Genomic DNA, 22,401 nt, shown 5'->3' with positions numbered 1-22,401 from the left:
TTTTATAATACATAAATAATATATATTATTGCATATATTTTGTTCAATCGTCAAATTGTAAATATACTTTTTCATAAAACAATAATCAAAATGATAATCAAAATGATAATCAAAATAATAAAAAGCACAATAATATAGCCATTTTTAAAGCATTCAATATATATGTTACATGTGTGCGTTTTTTTATATATGTAATTTATTGGAAATGCATGAATGCCAATTTTAATATGTTCTATAATGTTTAATGCTCATTTGTTAAAAATAACCGTACCCCCATCTTTCCCCATTCAGTTGGATGTTTTGAACCAGTTCCCAGTCTGACCTATAAGTTCATAAAAAAACGGGAATTTTGTTATAACTCATTTCATGCATACTATTATTATATAAATGTAATAATTATGGTCTCGCATATACAAATTTAACATAAGCTTAATAATTTAATATTATTTCATCTAACTCTCACACTTTTGTATTTCAATGTAATAAAAAAAAGAAATGCATTGTGATGAAATGGTAGTTATTACAACTATAATCTATGAACACATATATGTATATAAATGTACCTTAATTAAGTAATTCTCTTTAATATTGAGTATATTTTTTTCCTGGAATATATATAGAGGACATTTGTATATGTTATTGTCATCTTTATTATTTTTTTTTAAAATAACTTTAAGATAAACTATAGGTATAATAGAATATATATTAGTGTCATCATTTTCTATTAATGTCTGATTAATAAAGTCCCATTTTGCTCCTTGTAAAATAACTTTTTTTATATAAATTCCATCCTCAGAATTTCGAGAATTTGATTTAAATTCATCAGAGTTACTTATAGAAATAAATTCGAATGTTAATAAATCATGATTTATTTCATTTTTTCTAGAATATTCATGTAAAATATATTTTAAAAAACTTTTAGGGTTGTAAAATCCACCAAGCCAATGTATTTGTAGATATCCATTAATACTCCATTCATTTAATTGTTTTATTCGTTCGTTTAAATCTTCAAAAAAATTAATGAGTTTTTTCTTTGCTATATAAAATATTTTCCACGATTTAGGAACTAAACCATCACTTAAGGATTTTATAATTTCATAAATTTTTTTGTTAATAATGGTTTCACCTTTTATAGCTACAATTTCGAGAAAATATAAATGAGTGTATATATATATATATGTATGCGTGTGTTGGTATATAAATATGAAAATATGCACACTATGCCGTATTATTAATATTTTTATAATGAATTAATATAATGGGCCTAATTGTAACGTTTACGAAATGCCTATAAAGTGTTACTATAATAATACTAGCAAATGGTACAATAAAATTTATTGTAGACTCACCATATTGAACCTTGTTGAGAGATTTTCGTGCTTTTTTCAAAATCATGTTGTGTTTATATACTTCCTGAAGCATGAGATTCACATAAATGTACTGTTCTTGAGTAGAGTCCTTTTTAATTAAATTATCTACATATATTTCGTGAGGCATATTGTGCAATAATGTTTTTATGAATGAATATATTTTTTTTTCATTAATACTATTTGATGCTATGTTATAAAAATTGTATTGATTATTATGAAAGGAATTAACACGAAATAATAAAGAAATTATTTCTTCAGATGCAATAGAATTATATGTAATTTCTGAATAAGGTTTCTGTCCAAAAACTTCGACACTATCATTATGGGGTATTTCTTTAAGATAGTTACTTAGAGCTTTTTCATTATTGATATCTGGGGGTAAGTAATAACTAGCACAACTTGAAAAAACATATTTCCCTTTAAATATATTATCATTAAAAAACTCTTGTGCGTATATATTTAAAAGTTCTTTATCAAAAGAGTCATTAATTTGCGATCCATATATAATATCACATATATAATAATGGAAATAAGGCCAATATATGTCTTTAATATTTTTATTTAAAAACATTTCTAAAATATGTTTACTTAATATAACGTCTTTATTACTAAAGAAATAATTTTCACTGTTCCATCCTAAATTATAAAATTTTTTCCTATTATTTAATATTGAATGAAACCAAAACAAACTTAACATTACTTTTTTATATTTGTTTAGTTGTATGTTCTTATATTCTTCGTGAACCCATTGTTCTTTAAATAATATGGAGATGCTCTTTTTAATATTATAAGGTTCATCTAAAATAACAATAATACTTTTTTGTAACAATGAATTAGGAAATTTATCATCTGGTAAAAATGATAAAAATAAACGAAACTTATCATTTATTTTTATACTTTCATTGTTATTTTTTTTTGTTAGTAAGTTTTGCATATTGTTAGAATATTCATTATCATCATCATCTAGTAACGGATAATAATTCTCTATATTTTCTAATGTATCACAAATGTTCTCTTCATAAATAAAATAATTTTTTTCCTGATTTTTAATTATTTCTTTATTGAGTTCTGCATTTTTTTTTATTTCGTGTCTATCAATATTTGTAGATTCATTACAATCGCTTTCAGCAAATTTTATACTCTCTATACCATTTGTAATTGTGGATTCGTCCATTCCGCTTTTATATTCCTTCTTTTCAACATTATCATTATTATTATTATAATTAGTTCCAGTATGATCAGATGATGAAACATATTTTTCATTTATTCTAAATTGTGAATTTCCTGAACTACTTTTAGATAAAGAAGAAACAGTAATAGAGCTTTTGGTAAATATGTTGTCAATTATTTTTGATAGTTTGTGTAAATTATTTTCAGAATTAGGTAAATTTGATATAAAAAGAATGTGTCCCTTTTCCATTGCGTCTTTCAAATAATGATCTACAAAATTTATATTATGACTTGTTAATATTAAATTTTTAAGCTTTTGATTATTTTTATGGGCATAATTATGTACATATTGGAATGGATCACAATTACTTTTATGTATAATAGTTATTGGGTCAACATTTTTATAAGGTCTTAAAATATATTCAAAATTCATATGATCTACTTCCATATCATTATATGAAATATTTGAGCATACAAAATTTTCAATTGCTTTATTTAATCGATCTGGCCTTAATATTTTTATTATTATTAATTTTTGAAAAGAATTTAAATTGAATTCCCATTCATCTGGCAATACGTTATTTTCAACTTCTAAGAAATTAAACCATCTTCTCCATTCTCTAATAGATTTAATGAAAGAGTTTATAAATCCTTCAAAATTTTTCAATTTTTCAATATCTAATAAATATTTCCATTGCATTTCGCTTATCCAATCAGTTCCTGGATTTATTATTTCCAATGATTTATATTCATTCGATGAAGATATGCTTTCATTGCTATTGGTAGTATTGTCTTGGTTATCTCTGCTATTACTAGTATTGTTGAATTTTGGTTTGTCAATATAATTTCTTTCTGAATACTCATTTGAATTTTTATTAGAATTATATTTTTTTTTCTTAATATTTCTTTTTGTTTTGTTATTCATTGGATCGTGATTTGGTTTTGTTTTATCAGATACCTCTGTAGTATCAGCATTATTATTACTAATGTTTTTTTTTGTATTTGCATATAATCCTTCATTTGTTTCTGTATCTTTATTATTACCATTTCCTTTATTCTCATATTCTTCAGAGTTTTCAAAATATAGTTCATCATTTTCACAATACTTTTCATCGTCCTCTTCGTCTTCTTCATTTTCTTCATAATTTTCATCATCATATCCATAATCATCATCACCAAATTCGTCATCTTCATCTTCATAATCGTCCTCTTCATCATCATCTAAATAATTGTATGAGTCTGAAAATGTTCCTTTTGTTCCATTTTTTTCATCATCTTTTGTAGTTTTATTTACATTTTTGTTTTCATATATATTTGTTGGTTTTCTTCGTTTCCTTTTTTCACCTTTTTCTTTTTTTTTATCATGTAAATTGCCTTTATTTTTAAAACTTATATTATATATATTTTCTTTTATCGAATCTCTATTTTCTTGGATGAGGTGAATTTTTTTAAAATAATTCAGATGCTCTTTTTCAGCATTAGATTTGATACCAAATATAAAAAAGTTGTAATCTTCTTGAGATATTTTATCTTCATAAATCATAATTCTAGATAATGAATAAAAAACAAAAAATAAATGATGCTTATTTGCTAACGATATTTTTGTATGTTTTATAAATTCATAGAAGAAATTATTAAACAATATTTCGTGTCTTTCATTTGTTGATCCAGACACAGTTTTCAGATTTTTTTTTAAGTAATTAATATTATATATAAAAAAGTTAATAAAGTGATTAAGTGAAAATTGATAGCATTTATTTAAATATTTCAAATCATTTAATATAGTAAATAATATAGAAACTTTTTTTGCTAAGGGCTTAAACGTATTTTTATTCATATTCATTCGGTTAAGCGTATCATTTATTTCTTCGAGATGCCCATTTTTTTGATCTATTTGTAATTTAGATTGTAATAAAATATTTATTAATTCATCATCTTCAGTAATTTTATTTTGACATTTTGTTACATTTTCTAATATATTATTTTCTAGTCTTATTATTTCTTTTTTAACATGTACTAGATGTAAAAGAGATTCTTTATTTTCATCTTCTAAATTTTTTTCATTATTCATTATAATTACATTTAGTAAAATGCTATCTATGGTTTCACTATTTAAATTAAACAATATAACAGTTGTCAAACTATAAAATAGTGGATCTAATTCAAAACAATTTTTATTAGACACAAGAAACAGTTTGAAATCTTTGTGTATATTTAATCCGCTTAGAAGTTGAAGTTTCATGAAATATATTTTTTCTTCATAACTTATTTTGTTATGGTTACTAGTATTGATATAACCATTATTTACATAATTTTTGTATAAATCATTTTTTTTTTTTATATATTCTTTTATAAGGGCATCATTTTGAGAACTATTTTTTTCTTTAACATCTATCAAATTTTCATTATTATTTTCCCTATCCATAATAAATTTATTGTACTTTTTAATAGTTAATAATAATATGTCTTCCAACTTTTCTTTAATATTATTAATTAATAATGGAATTCCATTGTTCATACAATATATTATTTTTAAAAATATGTCTGGAAAATTAAAATCAGAAATAATTAAAGTTTTGTTATTATTATAACTTCTACTTATCCAATCTTTTACTTGATGATGAGGGTCTATTATTAAATTAGAAATAAAATTATTATTAATAAGAATAAAATTTTCTTTCATATATACATCGTTAGATAAATAGTTAATATTAAACTCTAATGATTGTATAGGATCTATAAAATAATCAACCAAATTAAAATTAGTATTAACATATATATGATTTTTCATTAACAAATTTACGCAAGTATCATATATTAAAAATTTACGATCTTCATAATTTAATAAACCGGTATAAACTAAAAAAAATGAAGATAATATAGATTCACCATAAACACATTTTTTTATTCGTTCATTATCTTTAACATATTTTTCCCATCGATTTTTTTCATCTGTTATATTAAGGAAAAATTTTTCAACATTTTCTATTCTTAAACATGACTCTTCATATGATTTACTAAGTTCATCATTTTTTTGTGTACTTTCATTATGTTGTTCTTGTAAAAGTAAAAGATTTTTTTCAATTTCAGCAAGTTGTTCCATTGCCAATTCTAATTCTTTTCTATTCTTACTTAATAATTCTTCCGCTAATTTTAATCTTAATCTTTTTGGAGCTACTTCTCTATAAACTTCTGCATACATTTTTAATGCATGAACCCACATACATAACGCGCCAGTAGCTGCTGACACTTTTTTAACTGCTTTTGGGGAATATATTGGATTTTTTGTAAACTTTTCAATTTTTTTTAATGTTTTATCTGATACTGAATCTTTATCAAATGATTTTAACTTATTTAAAAAATTGGCATCACCTAATTCAATTTTGGCTTGTTCCCAACTAGGATTTTTATTTAAAATTATCATAACAATAGACAAAGTTTGCATGACAACATCAGGTGGTTTTGTATATGCTTTTACTTCTGAAATACTTTTTTTGTCTAATTGTTCTAAAGATTGTGTTGCTACTTCTAACTCTGGTATAGCATTTTGTAAATCTTTCCTTGCATCTTCAGCTAATTTTTGTGTTTCAATTTCTACACTTGATATTCTAATACTATCTTCTTGTATTTTTTTTTTTTTTTCATTTGATTCTTTTTTTTTTTCTTCAATTTCCTTTAACAATTGCGCACATTCGGTTTGTTTTTTAGAAATATTTTCTTTTTGAAGACTTAACTTAATTTGCATTTCTTGAATTTCATTTTTTGCATCTGCTAGTTTCTTTAAGGCTAAATTTATTTTCTTTTCATTATCATTTATTTCTTCGGATTTTTTTTTATATAAATACTTAAAAAATTGTAAAAAATTTAAAAAATGTTTAAAATTAATATATTTTTGAGCATTTAATTTATTTTCAACAAGTTTTGAACTCTTTATATAATTAGAATTATGTTGCATATCGTCATCATTTTTATCATCCATTGTTGATAAACAATCATCAGATATATCATTCATATTTTTGCTACTTTGTACAACTTTTGTATTTTTTTTTGAAGCAACATTGCTATTTTCTTTTGTATTTATTTGTATGCTATCATTTATTTTCATAGATTCTTTATTATCCGCTAATATAATATTTTTGGACTTAGACATAATATTACTATCTGTTCCATGTTTTTTATCATATTCATTATATTTATTTATATTAGTTCCTCCATATTGATTTTCATTTTTATATGTATAATAGCTAGAATTCATTGAATCAATTAATTCATTTGAAAATAAATTATCTTCATTTTGTTTCTTCTTATTTATTTCATCTTCTATATATACAAATATTTTTTCAAAAAACTTTAATGCAGTATTATGTAATATGGTGAAGACATCAACATTAATGTTGTTTATTTTCACCTTTTCTTGAGCTATAACATTATAGGAACTATTTTTCCAAGAAAGGAAATAATTTACAGTCGATTTTTTTAGTATAACATTGTACTCGTTCGATATTTTTCTAAAAATATTACTTTTTAATGAAGTAAATAAGACATAATGATAATTTTTTTTAATTAATTCTTGAATTATTTCACTTAATGTATCACATTTTTTTAAACTTATTTCATTTTCTAAAAATATATTTTTTAAATATGCAACTTCTTCGCTATTAAATATATTTATTAAATTTTCATTATTATATAATTCATGTAAAAATTCTAATATTTCATCATTCATGTTATCATCTAAATAATATAAAACACACCTTTTCTCATTTTTGTAGCAATTAAAAAGTGCTTCACGAAACTTTTTTATAAAATAGTTGCATTTTAATTTTTCTATTAAAGAACCACTCTTGTTATAATTTGTTGAATTTGAAATTACTTTGTTTGAATCTTCTATATCTGCATTTATTTTTATTTCAGTAGTTTTTTTCATATTACATTCACTATTTTCAGTTTGTTCCATATCATTCAAATTCATACTTACTTTTTTTATGTTATCTTCATTTTTTAAATTGTGTAATATTAAATTTGAGTTTTCTAAACTATGATAACCTTTATCGTTTATCTTTTCCTCCATATTGTTAAGTACATCCGTTTCTTTTTCAATATCACCTATGGTATGTCTATATTTGGTCACGTCTACTAGATTGCTTTGTTTTGTTATATATAATTCTTCATTGTTTTTTTTTGAATTATTATCAGAAGAAAGAATGGATAGCGGAGATCTATCTAGAGTGTCTGTATCTTCCTCCGGTGTTTTAAGTGCATTTGTGTGTTCATAGTAAAAATTTTTAATAACATGAATTTTAATTTGATATATAAAGCAAGCAATCAAAGCGCAAGTAAACTTCCCAGGACTGCTATCTCCAATCGAAATAAAATGCTCATTTTCAAATAGGAAAATCCTAGAAAAATTACAAACATTTGACATAGCTTCCTTAAATAATATAAAATTTATAGGAGTTTTTATATTATTAAAATCGTTATCATTTTTATTTACTAATATTTCAATTTCTTTAGGCATTTTATTCGATTTTTCTAGAGAAATATTCATTTCGTCATTTAAATTTGGTGTGCTATAATTTGCATTATATAGACCATTGTTATATGCTTGAAAATCTATGCCAGCTTTGTCTTTTGTAATATTTCCGTCTTCTACATATTCATTGGATATGTCATTACCATCGTTTTTTATTCCACTCTTCACCCCATTTTGTTCGATATCATCAGTAGTTACATCATTTTTTTCTATCAAATTATTGAATGGTCCTTTTCTTAAATTTTTTCGTACATTACTTTCTTTAGAGACATGCTCTTTTTGTGCATTTATCATAGAAATGTAATCTTTATCTGTCTTTTTCTTTATATTAGGGTCTGTCATAACTTCATTAAAGTTTCTAAAATATTCTTTTTTTTTCCTCTCGTAATTACAAGTAGCAAACGTGTTATAAGAGGATATAGTGTTTTTAAAAAATTCTAGTAATAGATTTTCATTAGATATTGGTTGATAGAAAAAATATGGATTCTCATTTTTGGGATCATGGAAATTGTAGGAACAAAAATAAAATGTTTTTTTCTTTGGAAATAGATAATTATAAGAAACATAGAATTTTTTGTGTAATATTTTTTTTAAAATATTATTAAATACTTTTCTTTCATTTTTCAATATTAATTGGTCACCTAAAACACGAAAACATTCGTTAGCCCATAACCTTAGAAAACTTTCTTTTTCTTCATATATTGAAGCCTCTGATAAAAATATTCCTTTAATTATTTTAAATATTTGTTTTAAATGGAAAAAATAATGATAGCAATTTAAATTAGGTTTGAATTTTTTTGCACATTCAAAGAATAATCGGATTGTTGCTGTAGAAAGGGGCTCTGCTAAATTTTTTATGACTTCATGAAAATTTGCAAATTTATGTCTTAAAAAAACATGGAATGTATTTTTAATATTTACTTCATCCATTTCATTTAAATGAACAATGTGTAATCTATTTATTAATTTTTTATTAAATGCTGAAGTGTATTTTTTATTATTTCCATATATCAAGAAGAAAAATAAATTTTCTATATTTTTCATAGTAGCATTGTCCCTATTATAATACATATTGTAATCAATAAACTGGTTTAGAAATTCTAAAATGCTAGTATTAGGAACTGATTTAGTCTTACCACTACTATTATTACCACTTTTCGCGACACGACTAGCATCAATGTTAAAATCAAATAATAAGCTGTCATCATTATTTTTATGATCCGAATAGTTTAAAACGTTATCATCATATTTTTGTAAATTGTTTAAATCGTCTAATATAAAATATAAACACTTTTTGTTACCTATAGGTTTATAAATATTTCTGCATTTTTTTTCCACATTAATTTCAATTTTTTTTTCTAACAAATTGGAGTTATATAATTTAGAGACAAACGTATAATAAGTTGATATGTCATCTTTAATATATGGCAATATATTATACTTCATAAAAAATGTTTTTCCGCTTAATTTATTTCCTATTAATAATATATTTTTTTTATTATACATTAAAATGTTTATTATATTCTTTTTTCTTAAAGACTCAACATTTTCTATATATATATTATCATTAAACTTTTCTTGAAAGTATTTTTGTTTATTTTTATGCATGTCATTGATTTCAGTTAAATTATCTTTCTGACTATAAAAATTTTTTAATGATGACTTTTTATAGCTTTCAATCAAGTTTCCATTATCTAAATTATAGTCATTATTATTTTGTAGTTCCATATTATCATTGTTTATATTTTCATTATGACTTATTTGGTTGTTTACTATGTTTATATTTGGGTTTCCATAATTATTCATATTAGGATAGTTATTATTTTCATTGTTTAAATTTTTATAAGACATTAAATTATCGGAGAAATTGTTATTTGAAAATGTGTTATCAGAAAAATAGGTGTTCGACAAATTTTTACTATAAGCGTTAAAGACATTTGAATCCATAAAATTGTTATCAGAATAAATATGATCCTTAGAATAAGTAGAAAACATATTATAATTGTCTATGTTGTTGATATCATTTGCATTGGATGGCCCATTATCCGACATAAAATTAAAATTATATGTTTGATATTCATCGAGAGTATTTTTATTATTACTATCACTAAATAAGTTGTTATAATTAATTGTATATTTATTAAAATTCTTACTAAATTCTAAATTACTGCTTAATAAAAATTTATTAAAATCGGTTTCAGGGTTTAATGTCTCATTTAATTGATTTACTCCCATATATTTCATATTGCTATCATTTTTTATAAAATTATAATTATCATAAGAAAAAAAGTGTTCTTTAACATTTGGTAAAAAATTATGATTTGTTGTTATTAATTCGTCCCATAATACCCAATTGAAATTGTTTTTGCTTATTATGTAATCAAAAATTGTATGTAAATGTGGGAATGTGTTATCTATACTTTTAATTAAATGATCTAGCAATTCTTTACTTTTAGGACATAAAATATTAGAAAAGATATAAATAATTGATTGTAGAAATAATTTTTCTAGGCATAAAGATGGGTTTAGGTTTCGTGGAAAATTTTTGTCATATAAATTACACAACATGTCATAAAGTTGACATATTGATATTATAATATGTGCATCACTTACATCTATAATTAATTTGTATTTATTATTTTTTTTAGCATTCATAATTTTTTTAACATATTTATTAAAAAATCCCTGAACCAAATTCTTTTCTTCTAAATTAAAAAAATTCCTTTCTAAATAACTGCTAACAATCCATTCATAATTAAATTCTTCTGCATTCATAAATACAATTTTCGATCTACTTATAAATGATGGAGCACAATTTTTTAAATTTTCTATTTCGAAAAATATAAACGCATTGTCTGAAAATTTTATTCTATTTCCATTTATAAGTGTAAGAATTCGATGTTCATCAAGTAATGAGTGCAATGGTTCTGTTGTTAGTATATCTAGAGGTCCATCTAAAATTAGCCATTTTTCATTAGAGTTATTATTTTCAAACAATCTTTTAATTATTAGTGATAAAATACCGTCTTCATATATTTCCTTTTCATTATTATAATAACCATATAATTTTTTTATATCCGTAGACATAGGATTAAAAACTGTTACATCTATATTGAAATCATTATTTTCTGTACCCTTTTTATATGTATTTGAAATATCTACTAATGGTCCTGATGTTGTTTTACTTTGTATGCTACTTGTGACACTTAATGTGCTTAACCTTTTATTACATACAACATTATTTGGTATTATATTTGTTGAATTTCCTTGATTTTTATATTTATTACAGAATAAATTATTAGGCGATAATAAATTATAACTTTCATACTTATTTTTATTATTCGGTATTTTCGAATTTGCATCTGTATTATTCATTTGACTCATATTCATAAAGTCTTCATTATTTACTATTATTTTCTTTTTATTCTTTATATTGTAGACATTATCATATGATATATTTCCTTTTGTAAACATTTTTTTATCATCATTACCATTTTCTTCAATGATACCATTTCCAACAGCACCACTAGCAGATTGGACAGGGAAATTATTATCAGGGTTGCACATATTATTATTTTTGATAAAATCACAATAATGTCGGAAAATATTTATGATACTAGTTTTTCCAGAACATGATTTCCCTACTAAAATAATTCCTCTATTTGTTTTTTTAATTTTATACAATTTTAATATACTATTTATATAATAATCATTTACAGTATAACCCATATTAGTCATAATATTTGTTATTATTTTAATTGAAGTTTCATTATTCTTTTTTTTCTCGTTATTTTTTTTGACCAAAGGAAAAAGATCTTTTAAAAATTTATAAAATATATTTAAGTCATCTTTTAATAATTTTGATTCATTCACTTCAACTAAAGCATCATATATTATTTCTTCTTCGCTTTTTACATTTATATTTCGTATAAAATCATCAGATACTAAATTTAACAAATTTTTTATTTCTCTTAAGTCGATTGTATATTGTTTTTGTTTAGATAAAAACTCATATAATAGACTATAACATGTGTTAATTTTCTTTGACAATTTTTTAGAATTTTTAAATCCAATAGACGCTAATGAAAATTGACATATTAAGGAAAAATTAGGAGGTTTAAAAGAAAATTCTTGGATTACATTGTTATAATTTTCTAACGAGTATATACAATCATTGGTATTTTTACATAATGTTAAATATATTGAGCAATTATTATTTATTTTAATGGATTTTCCTTCAAAGTATGCATGTTCATTCGTATCAATTTTATTTTCTGTATCATAATTGTCAAAACTCCAAGTTTTGTCATTATAATTTCTTATGTTATCATGTTCATTGTATCTGTTGTTAATAATTTCACTGTCTAGAAACGTTTGTTCTTTCTTATTCTTATCATTATCCGAACAACCCCTTTTCATATTATCCGATTCATTGATATCTACATTATTGTCTAAATTTTCACTTATTACTTTCATATTTTCATCATCTATATCATTTATTTTGTCATTAGTTTTACCTTCGATTGAATTACACTTAATATAAGTAGGGGACTCTTTTCTCATTTCAATAGAAGTATCATTTTTTTTGTTTTTTTTTTCTTTTGATATTTCTTTGCTAGTAAATATGGAAACGGAATTATAATTGTTATTATTGTTTTCAGAATTAGATATTTTCATGTTGTGATAAGAAGAAATATCTTCATAGTTAAAGTACTCAAAATTTGTATTGACATCACCAATATTATTTTTGCCTTCCTTATCAATTCTGAAATGTAATCTATGTAAAATATGTTTAATACTTCTAAATTGTTCGACTATTACAGCAATAACATTTCCTTCTATTCTATTGAATTCATCAAAGCAACACCAGAACCCAGATTGTAACAAACCAGATAAAATATTCCCTATATATTTTGAAGTATTATTATTATTGCAATTAATTGATATAATGTTTGTGCCAAACATTTTTGAAAATTCTTTGATGGTTTCACTTTTTCCAACTCCTGTTTCTCCTTTGATTGCATTTACATAAAAATTGTCCAATGAAAATAAACACGAATAAAAACATTTTTCAGTTAATGGTGTTATAACTAATCTACTACTATTTCCCTGATATTCATAAGAATATTTTCTTTTATTATTAAAATAATGCAAATATAAAGTCATTGATTTTTTTAGCATTAAATTTATGGTTTTAAGATATTTAAGTTGTTTACTATTTTTATCATCTACGTCCTCTTCTATTTTATTCATTTCTTTTCTATTACCATCATTATTGTTATCACTAATTTTTTTGTCGCTTAATGCCCTTTTGTTTTTTATTAATGTTTTATTTCCTTTCACTTCTGCATTTTCTGAAAAATTATCCTTTCCTTCTTCAAGCTCATCTATCTTATTTTTATCAAAATAATTGTTTTTGTAATTATTTCTGCCTTCATTCAAATTGTCATCATTTTCATTTATTTCTAAATAATTAACATTTTTTTCTGTTTCTTCATTTTCATCATCTTCTAGTTTGTCTAAATCAAAGTTTTTTTGTGATTCTACTTCGTTTGCTTCTTCACATTCATATACTTCTTCCTCTTCATCTTCTCTTTCTGTTTCATCAATTTTGATATATTCTTTTTCTAGTATATCTATATATTGATCATTTTCTTCATTATTTTTGGATCCTTTTTCCTTTTTTTTAGTGACATTTACTCCTTCAGTTTTGCAACATATATTCCCTTTTCCTTTTCCATTTAAAATTTTACTTGAATTTTTTCCCGCAAAATTTATCTTTTTAGCTTGACTATTATTGTTATTTCCTATTACATTTTTTTTATCTTCCTTGATATTTTTATTTGCATTGCTAATTTCCGCCTTTCTGGTAGTATCTTTCCTAAAAAAAGCATCGTGCTTAGTATTTGATAATTTTTTGTTGAAAGACAAATCTTCATTATTTTTTTTAGCAACGGAATAAACAGTAGAAGAAGTAATGGGATCGGTGCTTTCCTTTCTATTCATATATTTTCCATTTATTAAATCTCTATCTAATTCATTTTTAATGTTATTTATTTTGGAATTATTCTTTGTTTGATTGTCAATAAGCATATTCCCGTGTTGGTCGGACATATCAGAACGGGATAATCCTTTTTGAGAAGCCAAATAGGTATTTTCTAAATCTTCAGTTAATATATACTTAATTTGGCATAACCATAGAAAATTATCATTACACTCCATTTTGTTTTTAAATAATTTTTCTGCAACATCTTTATAGTAACTTTCCAGTATTATCAAAGCACTAATTTTAATATAATTTTTTTTATCTTTTACAGTTTTTATAAGATCTGATAAAAATACCAATTCTTTATGATTTTCTTTTTTCATGTGATTTACAAAAATATGAGAACCCTTTTTAATTTGCATAAGAGAATATTCATAATCATTTGTAAAATTAATACGCTTGCTAGCTAATACTAATTGTTGTGGATTATTTAAGATCCAATTTTTTAAATTATTTCCTCTTAATTCTGTCTGTACATTGACTAAATTAAGTTTGAGAGTTTCATATATATTTTCTTCAAGTTTGTTTAATATAACCGTTGATGACTCACAGTTTAATGGTAATTTTTTCTGGAGTTTAATTTTTTCATTACATTGAGAATAAATATAAATATCATAATGGGAATAGTAACATGTATTATTACAATTGTCTACACCGGAATTATTACTTTGATCGTGCATATAATGTATAATATCATTTTTTATGGGCTTCTCTTTATTTATTAGTTTTTCGTTTGTACCAAAATTATGGATATTTTTATTACATTCATTAGCATTAACTATCATAAGCGGTTTAGAGCAATTTAATTGTAAATTTTTTTTTTTTTTTTCTATGGGAACAAATTCTATGGAATAAATCGAGAAAAATAATTTTTGTATTTTTTTTTTTAATAACATTGGATCTTTATATATACCTAATATCTCTAAAATTTCTTTATTCGATAAAAAATATAACCTTGGAAATGAACTTTTTTTTCTTTCTAAATAACTTTCCAACGATTTTTCAATCAAATTTAATTGCTTATGTATTTGTAAAAACATTTGTATATTAGCATTATTATTAATTTTATCTAAAATATAAGAATTATCAAAACTTTTAATCACTTTAACATATTTCTGATTGCATATATTATATTCTTCATATATTTTTTTTAAATATGGTTTCATTGCCCCTGAAGACGATAAAACATATTTTAAATATTCATTTTTGCTCTGTATAAAACATATTATTTCTAAATTATCGTATAAGTTTCCAAGTATGCCTTCCCATTTTTCTGTCTTTTTTAAAAAATTAATATCAAAATTATAAATTTTTATGTTATTTAATAAGAATATATCTTCGTTAATATTATTGAATATTTTATCTGTGTCTTTTATTAAAAAAGAATATTTGTAATTGCTAACACATAATCTCATATTTTTATACTTATTTATTATTTTTTTCAAATTATTTTCTATGAATAACTCCTTTTCCGCGTTGTTATATAATATTGTAATAAATTTTATTTCTTTGTATAATTTATGTTCAACAATATCATTTATCGTGATGTTATTTAAGTTCCATTGTACATTTGTTTTTAATTCGATTTCTTTAAAGTGTCTAAATTTTATACATTCATCAGTTAATATTTCTACAAGTATTAATGAGAATTTTAGTTTTCCTACATTATTTTTTAATTCTTTATATATTTCCCAATTGTTTCGTACTTTCATGTTTATTAAAAACTGCTCAAAAATATCGACAAAATGAGTTTTTATTTGATTTAAAAATATCTTTATATTCAAATTTTTCGTATCTCTCATACTAATTTTGTTGCTTATCATGTATTCTTGTTTGTTTAAACTATTTTCATCTACATTGTTATCAGTGTTTTTATTCCCTTCTACATTTGACATACTGTTTTGGGTAGTGTTAAATTCTTCTTCATCCAATTTAGTATTCATATGCAAATTAAACATGTCTAAACTTTGATTCATTTGATTTTTTTCCTCTAAAAATGACAATGTTTCGCTCAAATTTTTATTTATGTATTCTTTTATTGCGACTATCAAATTATTTAATATATCATATAAATAAAATATATTAACATTTTTAATAAAATCAAAAATTATTCTCCAAAATTTAATCATTTCCCACATATATTTTAAATGACATAAATCTACTTCCATATCTCGTATTTGTTCATCACAAACATCATCAATATTAAATAAAATTATTTTGTTTTTTAAACCGTCCTGAATTTTTTTAATATTTACTAGTTCTTTCTCATAAAATTTAATCATTTCTAAAGCATCATTAGGATTGTTTTGTATACTTATAGGAATTTCTTTGTAAAAAATTGTTTTTTTCTTTTGCCATAGTTTATTAAATTCGTTATACAGATTTTTAATTTCATTTTTCATCTTCTCTTTAGTGTCTAAATACATTTTTTTGCTTTCTTTAAGTAACACTTCAAATTTATTTGATAATATTGATGATATTTTTAATTTCATTATTTCATCTTCATTCAACTCTCCTTTTAACTCAATCAATTTTAAATAATCTTCTTCAAGCTTATCTAAATCTTTTTTGTTTTGTTCATAATTGTTATTACAATATTCTAATAGAGAATTGTGTTCTTTGAGGGCATTTATATCTACAGGTGCTTTTAAAAGATTTGTGCTATTTTCTTTAAAGAACCAATATAATTCTTCGAGTTTTTTTTTACATTTCTCATTGATATAGTTTAAGAACAATTCTTTATATTTTTTAAAATCGGATAACAATTCCTCCTTCAATATACTCAAGTTTATTTCAATAAACAAAATTATTTCCTGAAAAGGGTTACAAAAAAGTAAAAAATAAATAAATGACAAAGATATGGAACAAATCGGATATATAGACAGAAGATTACATTCCTTTCGTGAGGATATATATGTGCATATCATTTTATTTATTTTTTTATTTCTTAATAATGAGAAAATCATTTAAATATGTAACTATACATAACCGTTTTCAAGCTTTAATTTTTGTTTTTTTTAGGCCTACCTTATCTATGTCTTGCTCGATACTTTCCTCCAAATTTTTAAATATATTTATTTGATTGTAAATGTATTTCATAGTATCTTCAGATGTGTATAAATTATGAAGTAATTCATCTTCATTCAGATTTAAAAGTTTCAAATTATAATATTTTAACCACTTAATTTTTTCCTTTAGTTTTTCCATAAAGTTATTATATATAGTATTTATTTGGTTTAATAATTTAATGCATTGGTTATTGTTATCATTTTTCTTAAGTGTATTGTCTTGAGTCACGTTAGCATTATCTTTATCATTAGTATTTGGTGTACTGAATGCAAAGGCTAATTTTTTTTTAATTTGATTTTGTCTATTTTTTAATATAACCTTTGTAAATTTCGGAAAATTATAGAACATATCTGAGGCTTTTTTGTAGATTCCGTCAGTCAAATTTTTAGAAGGGTGATGTGAAAAATCATATATAAGTTCTTTATTTTTATTCATTTTAACATATATTTTGAATAGTGGGTAATTTTCGACTGCATCGTTACTAATTTTATCAGTCAATAACTTATAATAATTATAGAGAGAAACTTTAACAGATATAAAATATTTTTTCTGAAAAGTCTTTTCAACATTTACTATGTAACTTTTAAATGAATTTAGACTTTTTCCAGAATATTTTTCAATATATAAAAGCATTTCTTTTAATATTTTTATAATATTAGTATGTTTATCTCTTAGTATACTTCTAATAGATTCTATATTAATATTTTGCTCTTCTTCAAATTCATCAAGTGTATATGTTCTTTTGTCATCTATTGAAATAATAGAAATTTGTTCGATTTCATTTAATATTTCTTTAATTTGTTCGTCATGTTTTTTAAATGCTGCAATGACAGTTTTAATATTTACACATTCATTAAGTAAGCTGAATAAGACGTTTAGTTTTATGTTGTCTTTATTCCAGTTAAATTTAAATATAGTATTCTCAATATTATTATATATATTTTTTAAAATAAATTCAAATATTTTATATTGATCATTATTTAGCATCATACAAATACCATTATAATTTCGTACTAATCTATTTACATATTCTTTAGATATTTTTAATCTATCTTCATGAAATGATATTTCGTTAATTACATTTGGTAAAAATATATGTTCATCTTTTATTTTAAGCCAAAAGTTAACTTCAGATAGTACTTTTTTAATTTCTACATTGTATGTGTTTTCAAGATATTTGTCTTTTATTTTTGTTAAAATTGAATTATCTAATAGTGTATTAACTAAAGAATTATTTTTTTTAGCTGAAATAGTTTTTAACTCATTTACCCACATACTATTAATTTGTTTTATATATGTATTAATCGCATTTTGAATATTCAAATATTTTTCATAAGCTATTTCTCTTTCTTTAACTATAGGCATATAATATAAGCTAGTTAACTTTTCGAAAATCTTATGTAATTTTAGACTGATATTTTTAGCAAACATAATACAAGAAGAATGATATTCATATCTGATATTGTATGAAAAATAATTAAGGGGATTGTCCAAAAAGTTGTTAAAATATTTAGAATATGAATCAATGTAGTTAATAAAACACCACCATATATCTATCGATTTTTTACTCATAAATGATTTGATATTTTCAGTTATAGCTAATGTATAAAATTTATCAAATAGAAAAATTGTATATTCAATGTTACTACAATTCTCAAACGATATTTTAATTAGATTTATAAAAATGCTTTCTAGAACTTTTATTAACTCTTTGGTCTTTTTAAAATCATTATTCCATTCATTATGCTTAATACTTAATATTTCGTACTTTAATTTACGTATCCTAATTAGTTCATTAAAAAATGTTGATTTTATATCATCAAAACCCTTTTTAATTATATGATAATGTTCATAGCTAAATGTTTTTATATCTTCTTCTGTAATCGAAAACAAAAATTGATCACATGCGTAGCATATCTCCTTTAGGTCTATACATTTATTCTTGAATGCTATGATCTGCTTAAACAAAAATGGAAAATCGATGAAGAGAAAAAAACGCACACACATATATTTATAACTCATATTATCAAATTTTAACAGGGTAAGAATAATCGTTGGTGAATGAATTCATACATAGCAAATGCATATGCAAACAAATAAAAAAACAATTACATTTGACATATTCGTAGGATGGAGGATAGAATCAAATGTCTTGCTATTTTCCGGGGAATCTCTAAAAGAAATATTTATTAGATAATCCCAATAAGAGACAAAATTTATGCATTCATCCAGTGTTTTTGATAACTCTTTAACTTCTTTAGTATATATTTTTGATAAATCAATATAATTTTGCAATTTTTTAATAAATTCATTTAATAAAAGTGTTATTAAATTATTTATTTTATCGGAATTTTTATAATATTTAGAATACCGAAAAACCAACTTTAATCTATTTACAACTATAGGTAAAATGCTATAAATGTTTTCTGTAGATAAATTATCTTCAAAATTACTGAAAGGTTCTTTTAACATTTTTAATGCTTTTAATTTTTCTTCTAATTCATCACATTCATTTTTAATGCTGTCTATTAATATATTATACTTTTTAACATTAGCGCAATTATTTTTTTCCAAAAAACTTAAGATGCTATTTACAATTTCAAAATTTACTTCCTCCAAAAGATCTTTTAAAATATTATGTTTTTCTTCTGCATCTGATATATATTCACACAGTGTCATGTAATTTAATTCCTTTATACAAATCTGCATAATGTAAAGATAGAAGTATGTGTAGGTAAAAATTTAGGTAATTTCATGGGGAATATACAAATGAGAGGAAAGCATAGACTGAAATATGAATAATAAGTAAAAATATATACGGTTATGTAAATCCATTGAATATAATTTTAAAATATAAATGCACTTTACAATGATACTATAGTTCCATATGCCTATTCCTATGATTATACTTTTACTTTTTTTAACATGGTTATGTGCGAAATTATAAAATATGCCTTATTTTATCTATTTATATATATTATAAAGTTAAATTTCCTCATTTAGAATTAAAAAGACACAAATATTGTAAAATATTATACTAAAAATATTTAATAATATTATAAATAAAACTGTATTTTTATTCCCTAATTTTCATAGTGACTACATAAAATAAGTTACATGCATAAACTGTCATATTAGGGTCAATATAAGACCTTATGAATAATGCATATAAATGTGTTTATACACATTTTTGAGTAACATATAGAAATATAATAATTATATTACTATTCTATAATTGCATAAATTGGGGAAAAATTAATAATTATATTTTTAATTATGTATTATTAACGATGTACTATTAAATTAATAATATTTTATTATTCACTAAAAAACAAAAAAAAATGATAATATATTTTATGGTGATGCTAAAATTGTTCTTATACTTTACAAGATATATACTTGTTTATTCAATGGAAATACAATGGATCTACACCACGTTTGCAACTATATTTTTTTTGTGTGTTAAATATTTTACATTTTTAAATAATTTTTGGATGTCATTTATCCAATGGCTCAACAATCTTTCAAATATCTGAACGTAACCTTTATCAGTTCCAGAAAGTTGGATATTATCCGCTGCGATTTTTGGATAATAAATTAGTTTATTTTTGATAAATAACTGTGTTATATATGTCATAAATTCTATAGTGGTAATATTAAAGTCATTTTGTATGATTATTGAAGATTTATTTTTCATGTCTAGCAAGGGGATAAATACTCTATCCATTAAATTTAAAATATTTTCTTTTATATTGCATTTTATTTTATTATACAAAATTACATTATCAATATTCTCATATGTTATTTTTTTAGTATTGTGTTTTAGAAATATTATATACTCATTAATCGACTCATCTATTATTTCTTTAGGTACATCAAAAGAAAAGCTTAGTTTTATGGGATCACAATCTGCTATATATATATATAATATTTTAGAGTTAGTATTGAAAATCCAATTGTGAACTATCTTATTATAATCATCGTTCCAGATACTATTGAAACTGTATTTTGATAAACAAATTTTGCTCTCTATCCATGATCGTATAAAGTCTTCGCTAATTTCCTCGGTCATTTTGAATTTTTCTTTTTATAAAAAAAATGATCACAACAAATTTATAGATCAGAATAACGATCGAGGAAAAAGCAACTAATTTTTATTTTACATGTTTTGGTTTCCAATATATTATCAGCTTTATTAGAGGTGTGTATAAACGTACATGTGCAATAACATTGTTTTCATATATTAAGAAATATCAATATATATTATCTAATAAAATTTACGGAACAATAAATGAATTGAAGAAAATTTTTATCGAAAGATAAAAATAGAACATAAGTTAAAATATGTAAATGATAAAACATCACATAGTATGCAAATAGTTATTGTAAGGTCATTTAAATGAGCTAATAAAAAATATGAACACAGACAGACATGCATACATATATATATTACATGAAAACATACAAGACGAAGAAAAATTGTAAATACCTAAATTAATTTTGTAAACCTTACTTGAAGAATAGATAAATGCTTATAGCCTTATAATAGGCAATTGTTATTATATAACTTGCATATGTAGAAGTATTAATTTTAATTAGTACTATAAATATTATAATTAAAAAAACGCACTATTATATTAATATACATATATTTTTTTCTTCTTCATCCTCGTCATTTTTTCTTTACTTTTTTTACGTAAAAATAACTGAAAAAGAAATATCGAAATTTTTGTTCTTACAAAATGTAAGAATTTTATATTTTATAAACTTTAAAATTCATAAAAATTGTACGTAATGCATAAAAAAAAATTAAAAAATGTCAATGCGAAGGAAGAATATATTATTTTAAAGTTTATAACCATTAGACACGTTTTAAAATTTTTTTCTTAATAAAAAAAATATATATATAAACAAATCGAAATAGATAAATTTCTATATTTCGATAAAAATTGTAATTAAAAAAAAGGCCATGTAAAAAAGGAAAAATACATAAAAGTATATGATTTAAAAAACAATTAAAATTTTCTTTATTATAATTTTTTATAAAGTTCTCACGATTTAAATGTGCACAGAGAGGGGGAGAAATAATTAAAAATAATATTACTTTATTGAGATATAGTGTGAATTTGGAAAATAGTTAAAAATATAATTAAAAAAAAAAACTATAATCTTCGATATATATTAAATTATGAAAATAATTCTATACATTTTAT

General features: G+C 22.4%; 1 protein-coding gene across 1 annotated transcript; it reads right to left on the bottom strand.

The window, feature by feature from the left end:
- Positions 1-241: 241 nt before the first annotated feature.
- On the bottom strand, positions 242-21,260 carry PY17X_1333900 (dynein beta chain, putative; the record flags this gene model as incomplete). The annotated part of the gene is made up of 6 exons (XM_022957148.1): positions 242-322; positions 564-1,135; positions 1,350-16,932; positions 17,147-19,144; positions 19,301-19,891; positions 20,664-21,260. 6 exons carry the CDS (start codon positions 21,258-21,260, stop codon positions 242-244), a joined length of 19,422 nt encoding a protein of 6,473 aa, XP_022813613.1.
- Between the last annotated feature and the right edge of the window lie 1,141 nt (positions 21,261-22,401).

The sequence above is a fragment of the Plasmodium yoelii genome (genome assembly GCF_900002385.2).
Source record: "Plasmodium yoelii strain 17X genome assembly, chromosome: 13".
Lineage (NCBI taxonomy): Eukaryota > Apicomplexa > Aconoidasida > Haemosporida > Plasmodiidae > Plasmodium > Plasmodium yoelii.
The sequence above is the reverse complement of the archived record's forward strand: the minus strand, read 5'-3'. Positions and strand labels throughout refer to the sequence as shown.